The 13,588-nt window shown below is 37.0% G+C and overlaps 1 protein-coding gene across 3 annotated transcripts in view; it reads left to right on the top strand.

Annotated features, from left to right (window-relative positions):
- LOC127442005 (activated CDC42 kinase 1-like) overlaps positions 1–4,601 on the top strand; it is a 79,784-nt gene extending 75,183 nt beyond the window's left edge. For 2 of the 3 annotated variants that reach the window (XM_051699636.1, XM_051699637.1), the window contains 3 exons: positions 415–510; positions 960–1,087; positions 2,799–4,601. In XM_051699636.1, the coding sequence (XP_051555596.1) occupies positions 415–510; positions 960–1,087; positions 2,799–2,805 (231 nt within the window). In that variant the 3' untranslated portion in view covers positions 2,806–4,601. Of the gene's footprint in view, positions 1–414; positions 511–959; positions 1,092–2,798 lie in introns of those variants that run through there. The other variant, XM_051699638.1, reaches the window with a different exon arrangement.
- The last annotated feature ends 8,987 nt before the right edge of the window (positions 4,602–13,588 follow it).

Raw genomic sequence — 13,588 nt, 5'->3', positions numbered from 1 at the left:
ATTTGAATTGGTGTTATTTTTGTGCATTTCTATCTTTATACTGTGTAATATAAAGATTTATATTGTTACATATTGTTTTGTTTTCTTTCCTAGTAGAAGGAAATACATGCATTTTGACAGGAAAAGAAGTATATATAGTGTCAAATTTCAGCACTTTCAAAATCTGCGATTAATCTCAAATAAAACTTAATTGACTGAAAGCACTAATATATATGCATACAATTATGCTGCCTACTTTTTGAAACAGCCTTTGCATAAGGGTTTTGAACAGAGCTCGTATTTCTGTTAAACCAATATATTGCTTAGGATTAAACTTTCTTTACTCTCTAAAATCATTCCAACACTATACCTTACTTACTATGGTTTTATTCTCATAGCATGACAGAGCTGATTGGTTGGATTTGCCCTGTTTAGGTGCAGGAGGCTGTCCATGGAGTAACAATTGAAGAATGTCAGACAGCTTTACAGAACCACAGCTGGAACGTGCAGAAGGCTATGCATTACTTGAAGGTATCAGCCATTACTGCTCTGTCATGGCTCACTTCCTGGTTAGTTTTAATCTAATTATAATTAAATCAATAAGTGATCAGCCAGAAAAAGACACTGGAAATGTCCCTCCTCCTCTGTCTGTAGGACATTTCTTACACAAAGGCTGGAGGTAAAATACTAATATAAACCAAAACAAACTAAAGGATATATGCAGGCAGTGATAAATAGGGTTCTTTTAAGCCAGAAGCTCTTTAAGTTCATTCATGTTGAAACACATTAACTGGTGTATTTTTGCTAGTATTTGTTAACAAATCATGTTAATAAAACCCATTTATTACATTTATGGCCACTGGACTAGTTCATAAACTGCCCGGTGAGCACCTGGGGTTCATTGAGGACTTTAATGAGGTAAATTAATTAATTGCTTTCTTCTCTTGCTCTCTGTCCGTTTCCCCCATTCTGGTTCAAAGGTGGAACAGCTCTTCTGTTTGGGGCTGAAGACAAGGGTGGAGTGTCATAAGATTCTAGAGATGTATGACTGGAACCTGGAGTTGGCCAGTACCCAACTGTTGGACTCCTATGGCTCAGTCAAGCTGAGGTAGGGCTTTCTCTCCTGTTGGTCCATGTTTTCCCCAACTGGTTTTTTAACCTTTCTAAATTCATTCCTTACATGAACCTTTTTTAACATACAAGGTTCATTCCTACAATTCGGTGACATTTGAGTCCCTACAAGTTGTGGCATTCATAATGTTTTATTTCATCAGATTATAATTGTAATAGTCTTGGTAAGAAGAATACGGACTATTAAGGAAGAATTTAAAATAATATAATGTAATAAAATAATATAAGTTTACAATTATGTTAGCTGGATAGCATTTATGGGCCATGGTGTAATGGTTCATTTATCCACTGAATGTCCACCCTGTTATTTTCCACCCTGATCCTGCTTATAGTCATTTAGCTTTACTCGTTTGAATTATCAAATCTTTAACATGCATCTTAAATGAAGAATTAAAAAGATACTTATAAAAGTACGTTTCATTTTTCAAAAGTTTCAAAGCCGACATGTTACCGAGTTGTAGGAATGACCCACATAATGTATTAGAAGAAAATTTTATATTTTAGGTACTGTATCTTTTCAGCATTTCTTTTCAGTTTTCACAATTTATATTTTACATTTATATAACTTTTTTGTAGTTCACTTAGAGAGTCCTACACTGTAACAAATTCATTTTTAAAAGTAGAAATATTCCATGCAGTCTCAATAAATACAAGGTAAATAATACTTTTTCAAGAATTAGAAAAATGCTTTTAAAATAGATCTAGATAGAGAATAGCTTGTCACACCTGAGGACACTGCTTGACATTTCATGTCAGCTACTCCAGAACGTTTATGAAATGCCATCCTAGCTCTGCATAACATCATACCCCTTATGTTACTCCCACACCAAAACTCTACCATTTCGCTTGAACAGATGGCAAAAGTGGATTTGTCATAAACCGATTCTATTTTCTGGCCAGGGTTTTTTTTTATTCTGTTTAATTCACCTCACTCCAACCCCAATTGCTCATGTTAGAATTCATCAAAACAGTGTGTGATCCTTTCAAACTTCATGCAACATACTGCTTTTAAAACTTTCATGGAAATAATTGGCCATCGGTACAGCATTAACTGTGTTGTACTCAGACTGTGGCAAAATCAGCCCTCAACCAGGATAAGAGGCAGATTCGTCTTCTGAGCCTGCGGGTAGTTTCATATTAAGTCTATTTTTGAGAGCTTAACTGTACAGATGTTTTATTAACTCTAAATTAATTTCAGTAGGTAACCTTTAAGGGAGCAAATATATCCCGGGGGCCAGCTTTTCCTAGTTTCAATCACTTTCGGCTCCTACCCTCGATTGCCATCTCTTTTAGACAGTTCTGAAACTTCCAGACAAGCAGCTTTTACAAATAAATAAGTGTGTGTGTGTGTGTTATTTTGAAGTCAGCTAAATTCATTTTATTGCTGCCTGTAAAAGAAAAAAATAAGTTTGTATACTCTCACTACTTATTCGTACTGGACTGCACTTCAGGATGCTTTCCTGGCATTTTTGTGTGGCTTTTAATTTTAATGTGCAATTTACAATTTCTCTTTTTACATTTATTTATTGTCCTCTCCTATTTTTGATAAAAAATCTGCAAGTCTGTTGTGCTCTACCTCATCTGCTTGTGTATTAGTCTCGCTGCCCATTCTGATGTCTTCTGATTTTTGTCAAATGTAGTGAAAATTGTATGCATCAATCATGATTTTTTTTTTTTCCTCTTTACAGACGATGATGCATTAGACAAGCCTTGTGCCCTGTTGAGATATCCCCATATGAAGAGCAAAGAGGGGCTGAGAGCCGACCAATACTGAAGCACTCACTCCTAGCACATTTTACCTCCACTCCAGCACCAGATCTGACTGTGTATGCATGCATAAGACAGTGAGTGTGCTCCTGCAGGCCTCTTGTTGTCTGGTCAGAGATCCTTCTCTAGGGTGCAATACTAAGTTCACAGGTCAAAGTTGAAAGAACCTGCTCTTTTCTTCCAGTTTATAGCAACTGATGGAAAACAAGGTGCTGCTTTTATTTTCATAAATAATTTTATACAAGAGAGGTGAGTAGACATTTATGAAAGCCTGTACGTGTGTATATATTGTATTGTCAAATGTTTTGGCTAAACATTTGCATCTTATATGTTTGAGTTGTTGGTCTTTGTCAGATAGTTGGCTATTTTACTTTTATTGCTTTTTGTATGGGTCACCTGCAACAAAGTAAAGTTCAGACTCTTGACTCATGACTTGTTATTAAGTTGAGTTCAAATGAATTCAACAGGTCCTTTATGTTGAAAAATCATCCTGTCTCACCCATGTTGACATAAACATAAGACCCTCTCTGCCTTACTTTTAATTTTTGCTTTCTACCTTTCACTACTTTGCTCATGCATCACTATGAATCACAGTTTTTTTGCTCATTTATACCCATCATCAGTAAAGTCACACAGCTTTGGTAATATTTCTTATGTTGATTTGCACAATGCTGCTTCCAATCTGAATAATTAATAAGAGACAAAACCTCTGAAATCCAAAGACCTCCAAAACACAAATAAGCGACTGAACATTTTCTTGTTACTGTTTTTTTTATTTGTATTATAGCTATTATTTAATCCAGGCTATTGTCTGTTTTTATTAAGCACAACTATAACATGACAGTTTTGGTTTGGTTCACTCAGATACTGTACACCACAGCACTGGTCTCAAATGGTAGCTCCTGTACAGTTTTTATTCAGAACTCATGAACTGTCATTTTTCTTTCTGTGAGAATATCATAACACTCAGGTGTTGAAGATCTAACCTTCATGGTAAGGTGTTTTCAACTTACCTGTATACATACTGTAAATGAATCAGCTTGAAAATTGACCAGTGAATAACAAACTTGAGACCAGCACACAACCCAACAGCAATGTAAGTAATAAATTGAGACATCTTCTTTTTTTTTCCAGTACAACACATCATCCACATGTATATGGCCAAGTCCAACGGTATTCTGAGTGTATTGTTGCACCCGTCTTTCTGTGTGAATGCTTTGTGTAGTATATGCGGGTATCATGTAGAAGCTGCTTCTGTGTACATGAAGTAACATTGTCTGCAGTCCTTTCCTCTGTCCTAGCAATCTTGGAAGGGGGCTTATAGAATTTGTTACCATGGCAACCTCTGTGTTGTTTTTGATGGGACACCATTTGCCCCTTGAGGATATGTACTGCACCTTGCTGCTTTCTAGCACAATGCCAGCAAAGACTGCTTCTGTCACCATCTGAAGATTCAGTAAACAGTGGAGACTTGCCCTAGTCTTACCTTATGCTGTTTTAGTTTTAGGTTGAGGAGTTGCATGATAACCCTGTGTTTCTATTGATGTGTTTTACAATTTGTTTCTTTTCTCCTCAGTCTAGTCTACCTATGTGCTCAAATGGGTTTACTATGAATAGCTTTACAAGTTAGATCCTTGGTGTCCTAATTGTGTATGTGAAGTTTATAAAGTATATAATATAAATATATAAATGTATTTTTTATTAAAAAAAAATTTTTTTTTTAATTTTGTTCTATGAAAGTGTCTTTATATTTTCTTTCTTCCTCTTGCACTTGCAGAATCCCAGATTGACTGAAGTTTCTCATAGTTTTTCTACATTGAGGACGTCATGTTTTAGAGTAGCTTTCGTGTCTCAGATTTTCCATCTGTCACGCCATGGCTGCATCTTCAAATCAAGCTTTCTATTGATTACATGGGCAGCTATCTACATAAACATTCTGATCAAATAAAGCCTAAAATAAATAACTGATTTGATTGAGATGCTCTTCAAAGGCAGAAACTTCCTTAACAGCTTCTCACATGTAGCAGGTGAATAGCTCCTCTCACATATACTATGAGAGATTTGAGTAACACTTCCCATGTTCTAAGATTAGCGTGTATCTAAGCGAACAACTTGATACTTTAATAAGCACAGAAAATATGTGCCATACACAAATATTGTGTAAAATTATAGACTTTTATTTAGATGTACAGTACTGTGCAAAAGTTCTAGGCACTCGTGAAAAATGTTGCATAGTGAGCATGTCTTCAAAAATAATGCTACAAATAGTTTTCATTTATCAATTAACATCATACAAAGTCCAGTAAACATAAAAAATAAATACTTGGTGTGACCACCTTTACCTTCAAAAACAGCACCAATTCTCTTTCTTGGTTGTTGGCAGATAGGATGTTCCAAGCTTCTTGGAGAATTCACCACAGTTCTTCTATTTAGGCTGTCTCAATTGCTTCGGTTTCTTTATGTAATCTCAGACTGACACAATGTTCAGTGGGGGGCTTTGTGGGGGCCATGACATCTGCTGCAGGGCTCCCTGTTCTTCTATTCTATTTGCAAAAGTAATGTTTGTTTGTTTGTGAAAATTCTCAATTAACTACCCCAGCCCTGCTCTCTCTAATATATGAATCAGCATCCCATGTCCTATTCTATTCTGTAAGGGCATGAAAATAAGGTTGCACCTGGTGTGTTACCTGTAACCAAACCCAGCATATCAGGGCACAAGCAAGAATTATATTATAAATTATTAAGAAGTCCAGATGTTGGAAATTATTATTGCCTTGTCATTTCAAATGCTAATTTTTGTTCCTGAAGTACATTATTGTAATTGTATATGGGTTTACATATAAAATAAAAATGAGAATGTATTATTTATTCACGTTACATTCTCTCCGTAGGCTGTAAGAGGTTAGCAATAAAAGGAAGGCACTGTCAATGCTCATGTGATGTGTACATGTTCACATACTGTGCAACCTGACAAAAAGTTTAGATATGCACTTGTTTTTTTTTAAGCCACTAGAGAGCCAGTAAATTCTTTTTGTTGTTGTTTTTGTTGTTTACTACAGGTGAAATAACACAGTTAATCACTATATTACTCACAGTTACTCAGTAAGGTACTTACTAATTTGTGTACCATATCAAGCTTAGTAACTTAGTACTAGACAAGCTAACTGACAATTTAGCTATGGAAATGTATTCCCTGTTCTTTGAAGTAAATTGCATTTAAATGAAAAAATTGGTTATTATTAAAATAATGAAATGTGTAGGTAGTCTATTAAGTAATAACATTGGTTAATGTTCAGTGTGACAGGTGTTACAAGTTTTCTAATTTAGTTTGCCAAGTACCAAAACCTAGCTATTAACACATCTTTTTTTTCAACTGTAAAAATATACACCAACCATTGATGAACCAGATTTTGAAATCCCCAATTTTTAGCAGAAGTGTCCTTCCATTTACAATGGCAAGATAAAGTATGTGAACCCTTTGGAATTAGCTGGTTTTCTGCATTAATTGGTCAATAAAATTAAATGTGATCTCATCTTCATCAAAGTCACACGTATAGACAATGTGCTTAAGTTAACAACACACAAAACAACTATAATTTTTGAAACAACTTCCATCTGTGACATTTGCTGACTTCCTGTTCAGGCTGCTGCCGGTGTCATGATAAATTGAGTACACCCGGTTAATCGAGTGCCCATGGGGGTAACCATTTGTAATGACTGAGCAAAAACCATTATGTTATCGTGATAGAATGTCATTGAAGTCTAGTCTAACTGAAAAACACAAACAATGACACATCTTTAATTTCACAATCTATAACTTAAGTTATATACTATTATGTGCAACGTATGGTTTAAAAGTCATTAAATGTCGTATTTACAAAGTTATATCGACATTCAAACGATTTTAAAGGATTTTTACTCAGGCAGTGAATATAGGACCCATTAATAGGTCCCTCAGCCCTTTCTTTTTTTTTATTCACTTGTCCACATCTCTCATCTCGACTGCGTGGATTTGTTTTCTCCACTGTGTTTTACACTGATTATTGCATCAATCTCAAACCTCTGCTGATCAGGAACCCCATCGATCTCAAACCCTCCCTGCACAAGAACAACCACAACAACAACACAATTGTGGTAAGTCATGGCATTCTCTCATGTTATTTCTTCCTACATTGCATGCCACATGTTTACCTTAGCTTCTTCCGTCAGCAGTGAGAGATTTACATGTGATAAATGTAAGGAATTAGTCAGGCTGATGGAGAAGGTTAATGAGTTAGACACATGCATCCGAATGCTAGTGGAGGTCCTTGAGAAAGAAGCTGGTAGATACTGTTTCGGGTACGGGTAGTACAGTACAGAAACACACACACTTTGGTTCCGGCTGTAGAGCTCCCGCAGCAGTGCGTTTTGATGACATCTCGGCGACACCACTCTCCCATTGTTGCACTGTGATGCACCCACTGAGAATAATTTTGAAAGAGCCTTGGTTATAAGTGATTCTATTGTAAGGAACATGGAAATATTTCCGGGGTTTGAGCGTCTGACATCAGATTAAATTTACAAGTGCTGGCTAATGCTAAACGTAGATTTTATGAAATTGTTATTCATGTCGGCACTAACGATGTCCGGCTTCACCAGTCGGTGATCACTACAGATAATGTTAAAGGTGTGTGAACTTGCAAAAACTATGTCAGACACTGTAATATGCTCTGGCCCCCTCCCTGCTTGCCGTGGTGATGAGGTTTATAGTAGATTAGTGTCACTGTATGGCTGGATGTCTGAGTTGTGTCCGGAGAATAGCATAGGATTTATAGACAATTGGAAGAGTTTTTGGGATAGACCTGACCTGCTAAAGAGAGACAAACCCCATCCCTCCAGAGAAGATGCCACTCTCCTCTCTAGTAATTTGGCTCATAGTCTTAATAGATACAGTATTTGACTAATTGGGGCCCAGGTCAGGAAGCAATTAAACTGGTTAATCTGAGAGTTTGCTAGCTGCCTTGAGATGTCACACAGGTCACATAAACTACAACACATAGAAACTGTATCACCTAGATATCATATAGAGACTGTGTCTGTTCCCCAAACGACCAAACACAAACCCCTCACTTAATCATTTAGAAAAATTAAGGTCAAACTTGAAAGAAACAAACAATTGAAGATTAACATCATATAAAGGTAGGGCTACTAAACATTAGATCTCTTTCAACCAAAGCATTAATTGTCAAATAAATTATTTCAGATCATAGTTTTGATGTGCTCTGCTTGAAACCTGAAACCTGGCTTAAACCAGATGAATATATTAGTTTAAATGAATCTACTCCCCCAGGTTATTGTTATAAACATGAGCCTCATCTGAAGGGTCGAGGAGGATGTGTTGCTACAATTTACAGTGAAGTTTTTGGTGTTACTCAGAGGACAGGATATAAGTTTAAGTCTTTTGAACTAATGCGTAACGTGACACCAGATATAAATAAAAAATATCTGTCGTTTTTTGCCCTTCCTACAGTATATAGATCACCTGGGCTGTACTCAGATTTACTTGGTGAATTCGCAGATTTTTCTATCAGATCTTGTAGTTACTGTAGATAGAGCTTTAATTGCTGGTGACTTCAACATTCACATTGATAACAAAAATAACACATTTGGATTAGCATTTATTGGTATTCTCCACTCCCTTGGAGTCAGACGAAATGTGACAGGACCAACTCATCACCATAATCATACGCTAGATTTAATTCTGTCATATGAAGTGAAAAATGAAATTCTACTGCAGATTGATAACATCTCAGATCATTACCTCGTCTCTTGTTTGCTGCGATCAGCTTATGTCACTCAATCTACACCACGTTATCGTTCAGGTAGAACTATTCTTTCGACCACTAAAGATAGCTTCACTAATAATCTTCCAGAATTGTCTCTCATACTCAATAAGCCAAAAAGTCTAGAAAAGCTGATGTAATAACAGAAAATATAAATGCAGTCTTCTCTAGCACTCTTGATAGTGTCACCCCCCTTCGATTAAAGAAAAAAGCCCCACACTATGGTACAATGATCACACTCATTCTCTCTCAAGAGAGCAGCTCGGAAATTGGAGCGCAAGTGGAAGAATACAAAATTAGAGGTATTTCACGTGCATGGAAGGATAGTGTCTGTAGCTACAGACAGGCACTAAAAACTGCCAGGTCCGCATATTATAGCAAACTCATCGAAAATAACCACAATAATCCTAGGTGTTTATTCAATGCTGTGGCTAAATTGGTAAGGAATAAAGCATCGACTGAACCAGATATTCCCTCACAGCACAATAGTAATGACTTCATGAGTTTCTTTACTGATAAAATAGAAATCATCAGAAATAAAATTGGAATTATGCAATCAACTGTCACTGCACCTCAGAAAACAGTCTCATAAATTTCCTCACGAGCAACTTCAATCCTTCGCTGTCATGAAGAGCTAACAAAACTTATAAAAAAAATCTAAAGCCACAACATGTATGTTAGATCTAATACCAACTAAGCTCTTAAAGGAGGTATTCCCTGTAATCTCAGAACCTTTTCTTAATATTATTAACTCCTCACTCATCCCAGGGATTCATATGCTGAGGTTACCAGAGTTGGCCAGATCCAGCTCCATTCCTGCTTGGTGATGGACTCCACTGCTACATGTCGCTGAGTGATGATGACAAACTACAGCCGGTGCTAGCCAGTCATCACTTCGGTCTTTTACGATGGACTTCAGAAGATGAACTGATGCCAACTCCAACTGTAAGACATCGGATTCTTCATATGCCACTGCCTAAACCTTGGATTTAGGATGGACCCCACCGAACCTCACTGAAATGACCTGCCAGTTGAACTGCGATGCACCTCATTTATCTCTGCCTGCATCACTTTTGTCTATTGATGGACTACACTCCTGAAATGGAATACATAGACTATCAATTAATTGCCAACAAAAGCCTTCATCAGCCATCTAACAAAGGACAATGCATCTATGTGAACTTCTGCAGTTAATCCAGGATGGATTAGACATTAGTCATTAATCTTACAGTTCATACAAAATCATTGTTTAAGCACTGGACATTTACACTTACTTAGTTTACAAATTTTAAACCATGACTTGCACTGCTCACAAATAATTAATATTGGCATTAAATTCATACTGTTTAGCCAGAGGGGAACTGGCCCCCACAGTGAGCCTGGTTTCTCCCAAGGTTATTTTTCTCCATTAACCAACATCTTATGGAGTTTTGTGTTCCTTGCCACAGTCACCTTCGGCTTACTCACTGGGGTTCTAGATATAATTATTATTTAATTATTTATTTTTTATACACAATTTTCAATCATATTTAATCAAATTACACAATGATGACTCTAAGACTTTATAGATATTACAGTTTAATTGTCTGTAAAAGCATGATTTTCTGTAAAGCTGCTTTGAAACGATGTGTGTTGTGAAAAGTGCTATACAAATAAAAATTACTTGATTTGATAATCTTTCATGTCTTTATTGAACACATCCCATTAAACATTCACAGTGCTGTAGAAAAAGTAAGTGAACCCTTGGATTTAAAAACTGGTCGATCCTCTTTTGGCAGCAATAACCTCAACCAAGCATTTCTAGTAGCTGCGGATTAGACCTACACAATGTTCAGAAGGAATTTTGGACCATTGTTCCTTACAGAACTGCTTCAGCTCAGCCATAATCTTAGGATGTCTGGTGTGAACGGCTCTCTTGAGGTCATTCCACAGTATCTCTATTCGATTAAGGTCTGGGCTCTAACTGAGCCACTCCAAAAGGTGGATTTTCTTTATTTTTAAGCTATTCTGTAGTGGATTTACTTCAATGTTTAGGGTCATTATCCTGCTGTAAAACACAGCTTCTACTGAGCTTCAGCTGGCAATTTGGGAATTCCTTTTTCCCTCTGATGGCAAGTGGTCCAGGCCCTGAGGCACCAAAGCACTTCATCTAAACATACTTCTCTGTTGGGATGATGTTTTCATGTTGGTATTCTGTGCCCTTTTTACACCATACGTAGTGCTGCGTGTTATTCCCAAACAATTCAACATTAATTTCATCAGTCCACAAAACATTTTCCCAGTAGCGTTGTGGAGTGTCAGTGTCGTCTTTGGCAAACTTCAGGCGTGCAGCAATGTTTTTGTTGGAAAGCAGCGGCTTCCTTTGTGGTGTCCTGCCATGGACACCATGCCTTTTCACCATGCCATATAGTAGACTCATGAACAGAGATGTTAACCAGTTCCAATGATTCCTTCAATTCTTTAGCTATTTATAATTTATTATTATTATTAATTATTTATTCTCTAGGTTTCTTTTTTACTTCAATGAGCATTCTGCGGTGTGGCCTTTGTCATCTTGGCTGAAAAGCCACTTCTAGGGAGAGTAGCCACAGTACCAAATCATCTCCATTTATAAACAATTTGTCTAACTGTGGACAGATGAATATCTAAGCTCTTCCAGATAACTTTGTGACCCTTTCCAGCTTTATGAAAAGCAACAAAACTGTGCTTTTTATAAGTCAAAGTAGCTTTAACCCACACTCCCAATCTTGTTTCATTATTTGGATGCCAGGTTTGCCAACTCCTGTCTCTAATTAGCTTTTGCTAACATCATTAGCCTAGGGGTTTGCATACTTTTTCCAACCTAAACTGTGAATATTTGAATGATGTATTCAATATGTATAAGAACAATACAATAGTTTGGGTGCTATTAGTTAAAACTGATTTTGTTTGTTCATTATTGTAACTTAAATGAAGATCAAACCAGATTTTAAGACACATTTATACATAAATATAGGTAATTCCAAAGGGTTCACTACTTTTTCTTACCACTGTATCTCCCATGATTGCTGAAGCGATGCATTTACTGTATAGGTGCTATATAAATGTATTATTTATTGAATGGCCAAAGTTTTTCAAGTTCCATATGTGCTGTATTGCGTTGGTTCTAGTTAATTTGTTAAATGAGCTTAGCTAGTGACAAAAAGGTTAATCCGTAACCTGGTTCCATCTGTAAACAGTGGTTCCTGTCTCCTTTGTACCTTAATGCTCAGTTTCTTCGAGACTATACGACCTTTGAATGACATTAATGAGAGGAAAACAAAAGGTTTGCAAAGACAGCTCAAGACATTTTTGGCATTTCTGTATAATCCGACAGGTAAAAAGCCCGTATTATTTGATCCAAGTTGTTCAAGCAATTTATTGTAAAAAAAAAAAAAAAAAAAAAAAAATTAATGTGTCTGTTGCCATTTCAGTGAACAAATGTTTCTTTTTGTAAGATATTAAGTTTTATGAGGAGACAGTTCCAGTCTCACTGTTCACATGATTGCTTAATTCTTTTTGTTTTTCTTTGTTCATATGATTGAAAGTTCTTTTAAGAAGCAGGTAAAATTTAACCTCCTCCATGCTTCAAACAGTAAAATGAGAGCATACTGTACAACAACATTGAAATTCTAGTTGCATCCATGTCTAACATGAGGCAGGTATTGACAGGGTGGGAAGGGTTACTTTTGAAATGTATTCCACTACAGATTACAGAATACATGCTGTAAAATGTATAGTTGTGCTCAAAAGTTTGCATACGCTGGCAGAAATTGTGAAATTTTGCCATTGATTTTGAAAATATGACTGATCATGCAAAAAAATTTATTTATCTTTTATTTAAGGATAGTGATCATATGAAGCCATTTATCATCACATAGTTTTTTGGCTCCTTTTTTTTTTGTGGATTTTTCCACTTTTTCTCCCAATTTGGAATGCCCAATTCCCAATATGCTTTTAAGTCCTCGTGGTCACGTAGTGATTCGCCTCAGTCCGGGTGGCGGAGGACGAATCCCAGTTGACTCCGCGTCTGAGACCGTCAACCCGCGCATCTTATCACGTGGCTTGTTGAGCACGTTGCCACGGAGACATAGCGCATGTATAGGCTTCACGCCATCCACCGTGGCAACAACGCTCAACTCACCACCGAGAAGGAACCACATTATAGCGACTCAGTGGATGCACTGAGCAGGCTAGATACTGAGCCATGGGGAGCAGAAAAGAACTGTCAAAAGTCCTGCGTAACAAGGTAATGGAACTTTATAAAGATGGAAAAGGATATAAAAAGATATCCAAAGCCTTGAAAATGCCAGTCAGTACTGTTCAGTCACTTATTAAGAAGTGGAAAATTCAGGGATCTCTTGATACCAAGCCAAGGTCAGGTAGACCAAGAAAGATTTCAGCCAGAACTGACAAAAGAATTGTTCGGGATACAAAGAAAAACCCCACAGGTAACCTCAGTTGAAAAACAGGCTGCTCTGGAAAAAGACGGTGTGGTTGTTTCAAGGAGAACAATATAACGATACTTGAACAAAAATAAGCTGCATGGTCGAGTTGCCAGAAAGAAGCCTTTAATGCACCAATGACACAAAAAAGCCCGCTTACAATATGCCCGACAACACCTTGACATGCCTCACAGCTTCTGGCACACTGTAATTTGGAACGACGAGACCAAAATAGAGCTTTATGGTCACAACCATAAGTGCTATGTTTGGAGAGGGGTCAACAAGGCCTGTAGTGAAAAGAATACCATCCCCACTGTGAAGCATGGTGGTGGCTCACTGATGTTTTGGGGGGTGTGAGCTCTAAAGGCACGGGGAATCTTGTGAAAATTGATGGCAAGATGAATGCAGCATGTTATCAGAAAATAC

This window comes from Myxocyprinus asiaticus, chromosome 6 (assembly GCF_019703515.2).
Source record: "Myxocyprinus asiaticus isolate MX2 ecotype Aquarium Trade chromosome 6, UBuf_Myxa_2, whole genome shotgun sequence".
Lineage (NCBI taxonomy): Eukaryota > Metazoa > Chordata > Actinopteri > Cypriniformes > Catostomidae > Myxocyprinus > Myxocyprinus asiaticus.
The sequence above is the reverse complement of the archived record's forward strand: the minus strand, read 5'-3'. Positions and strand labels throughout refer to the sequence as shown.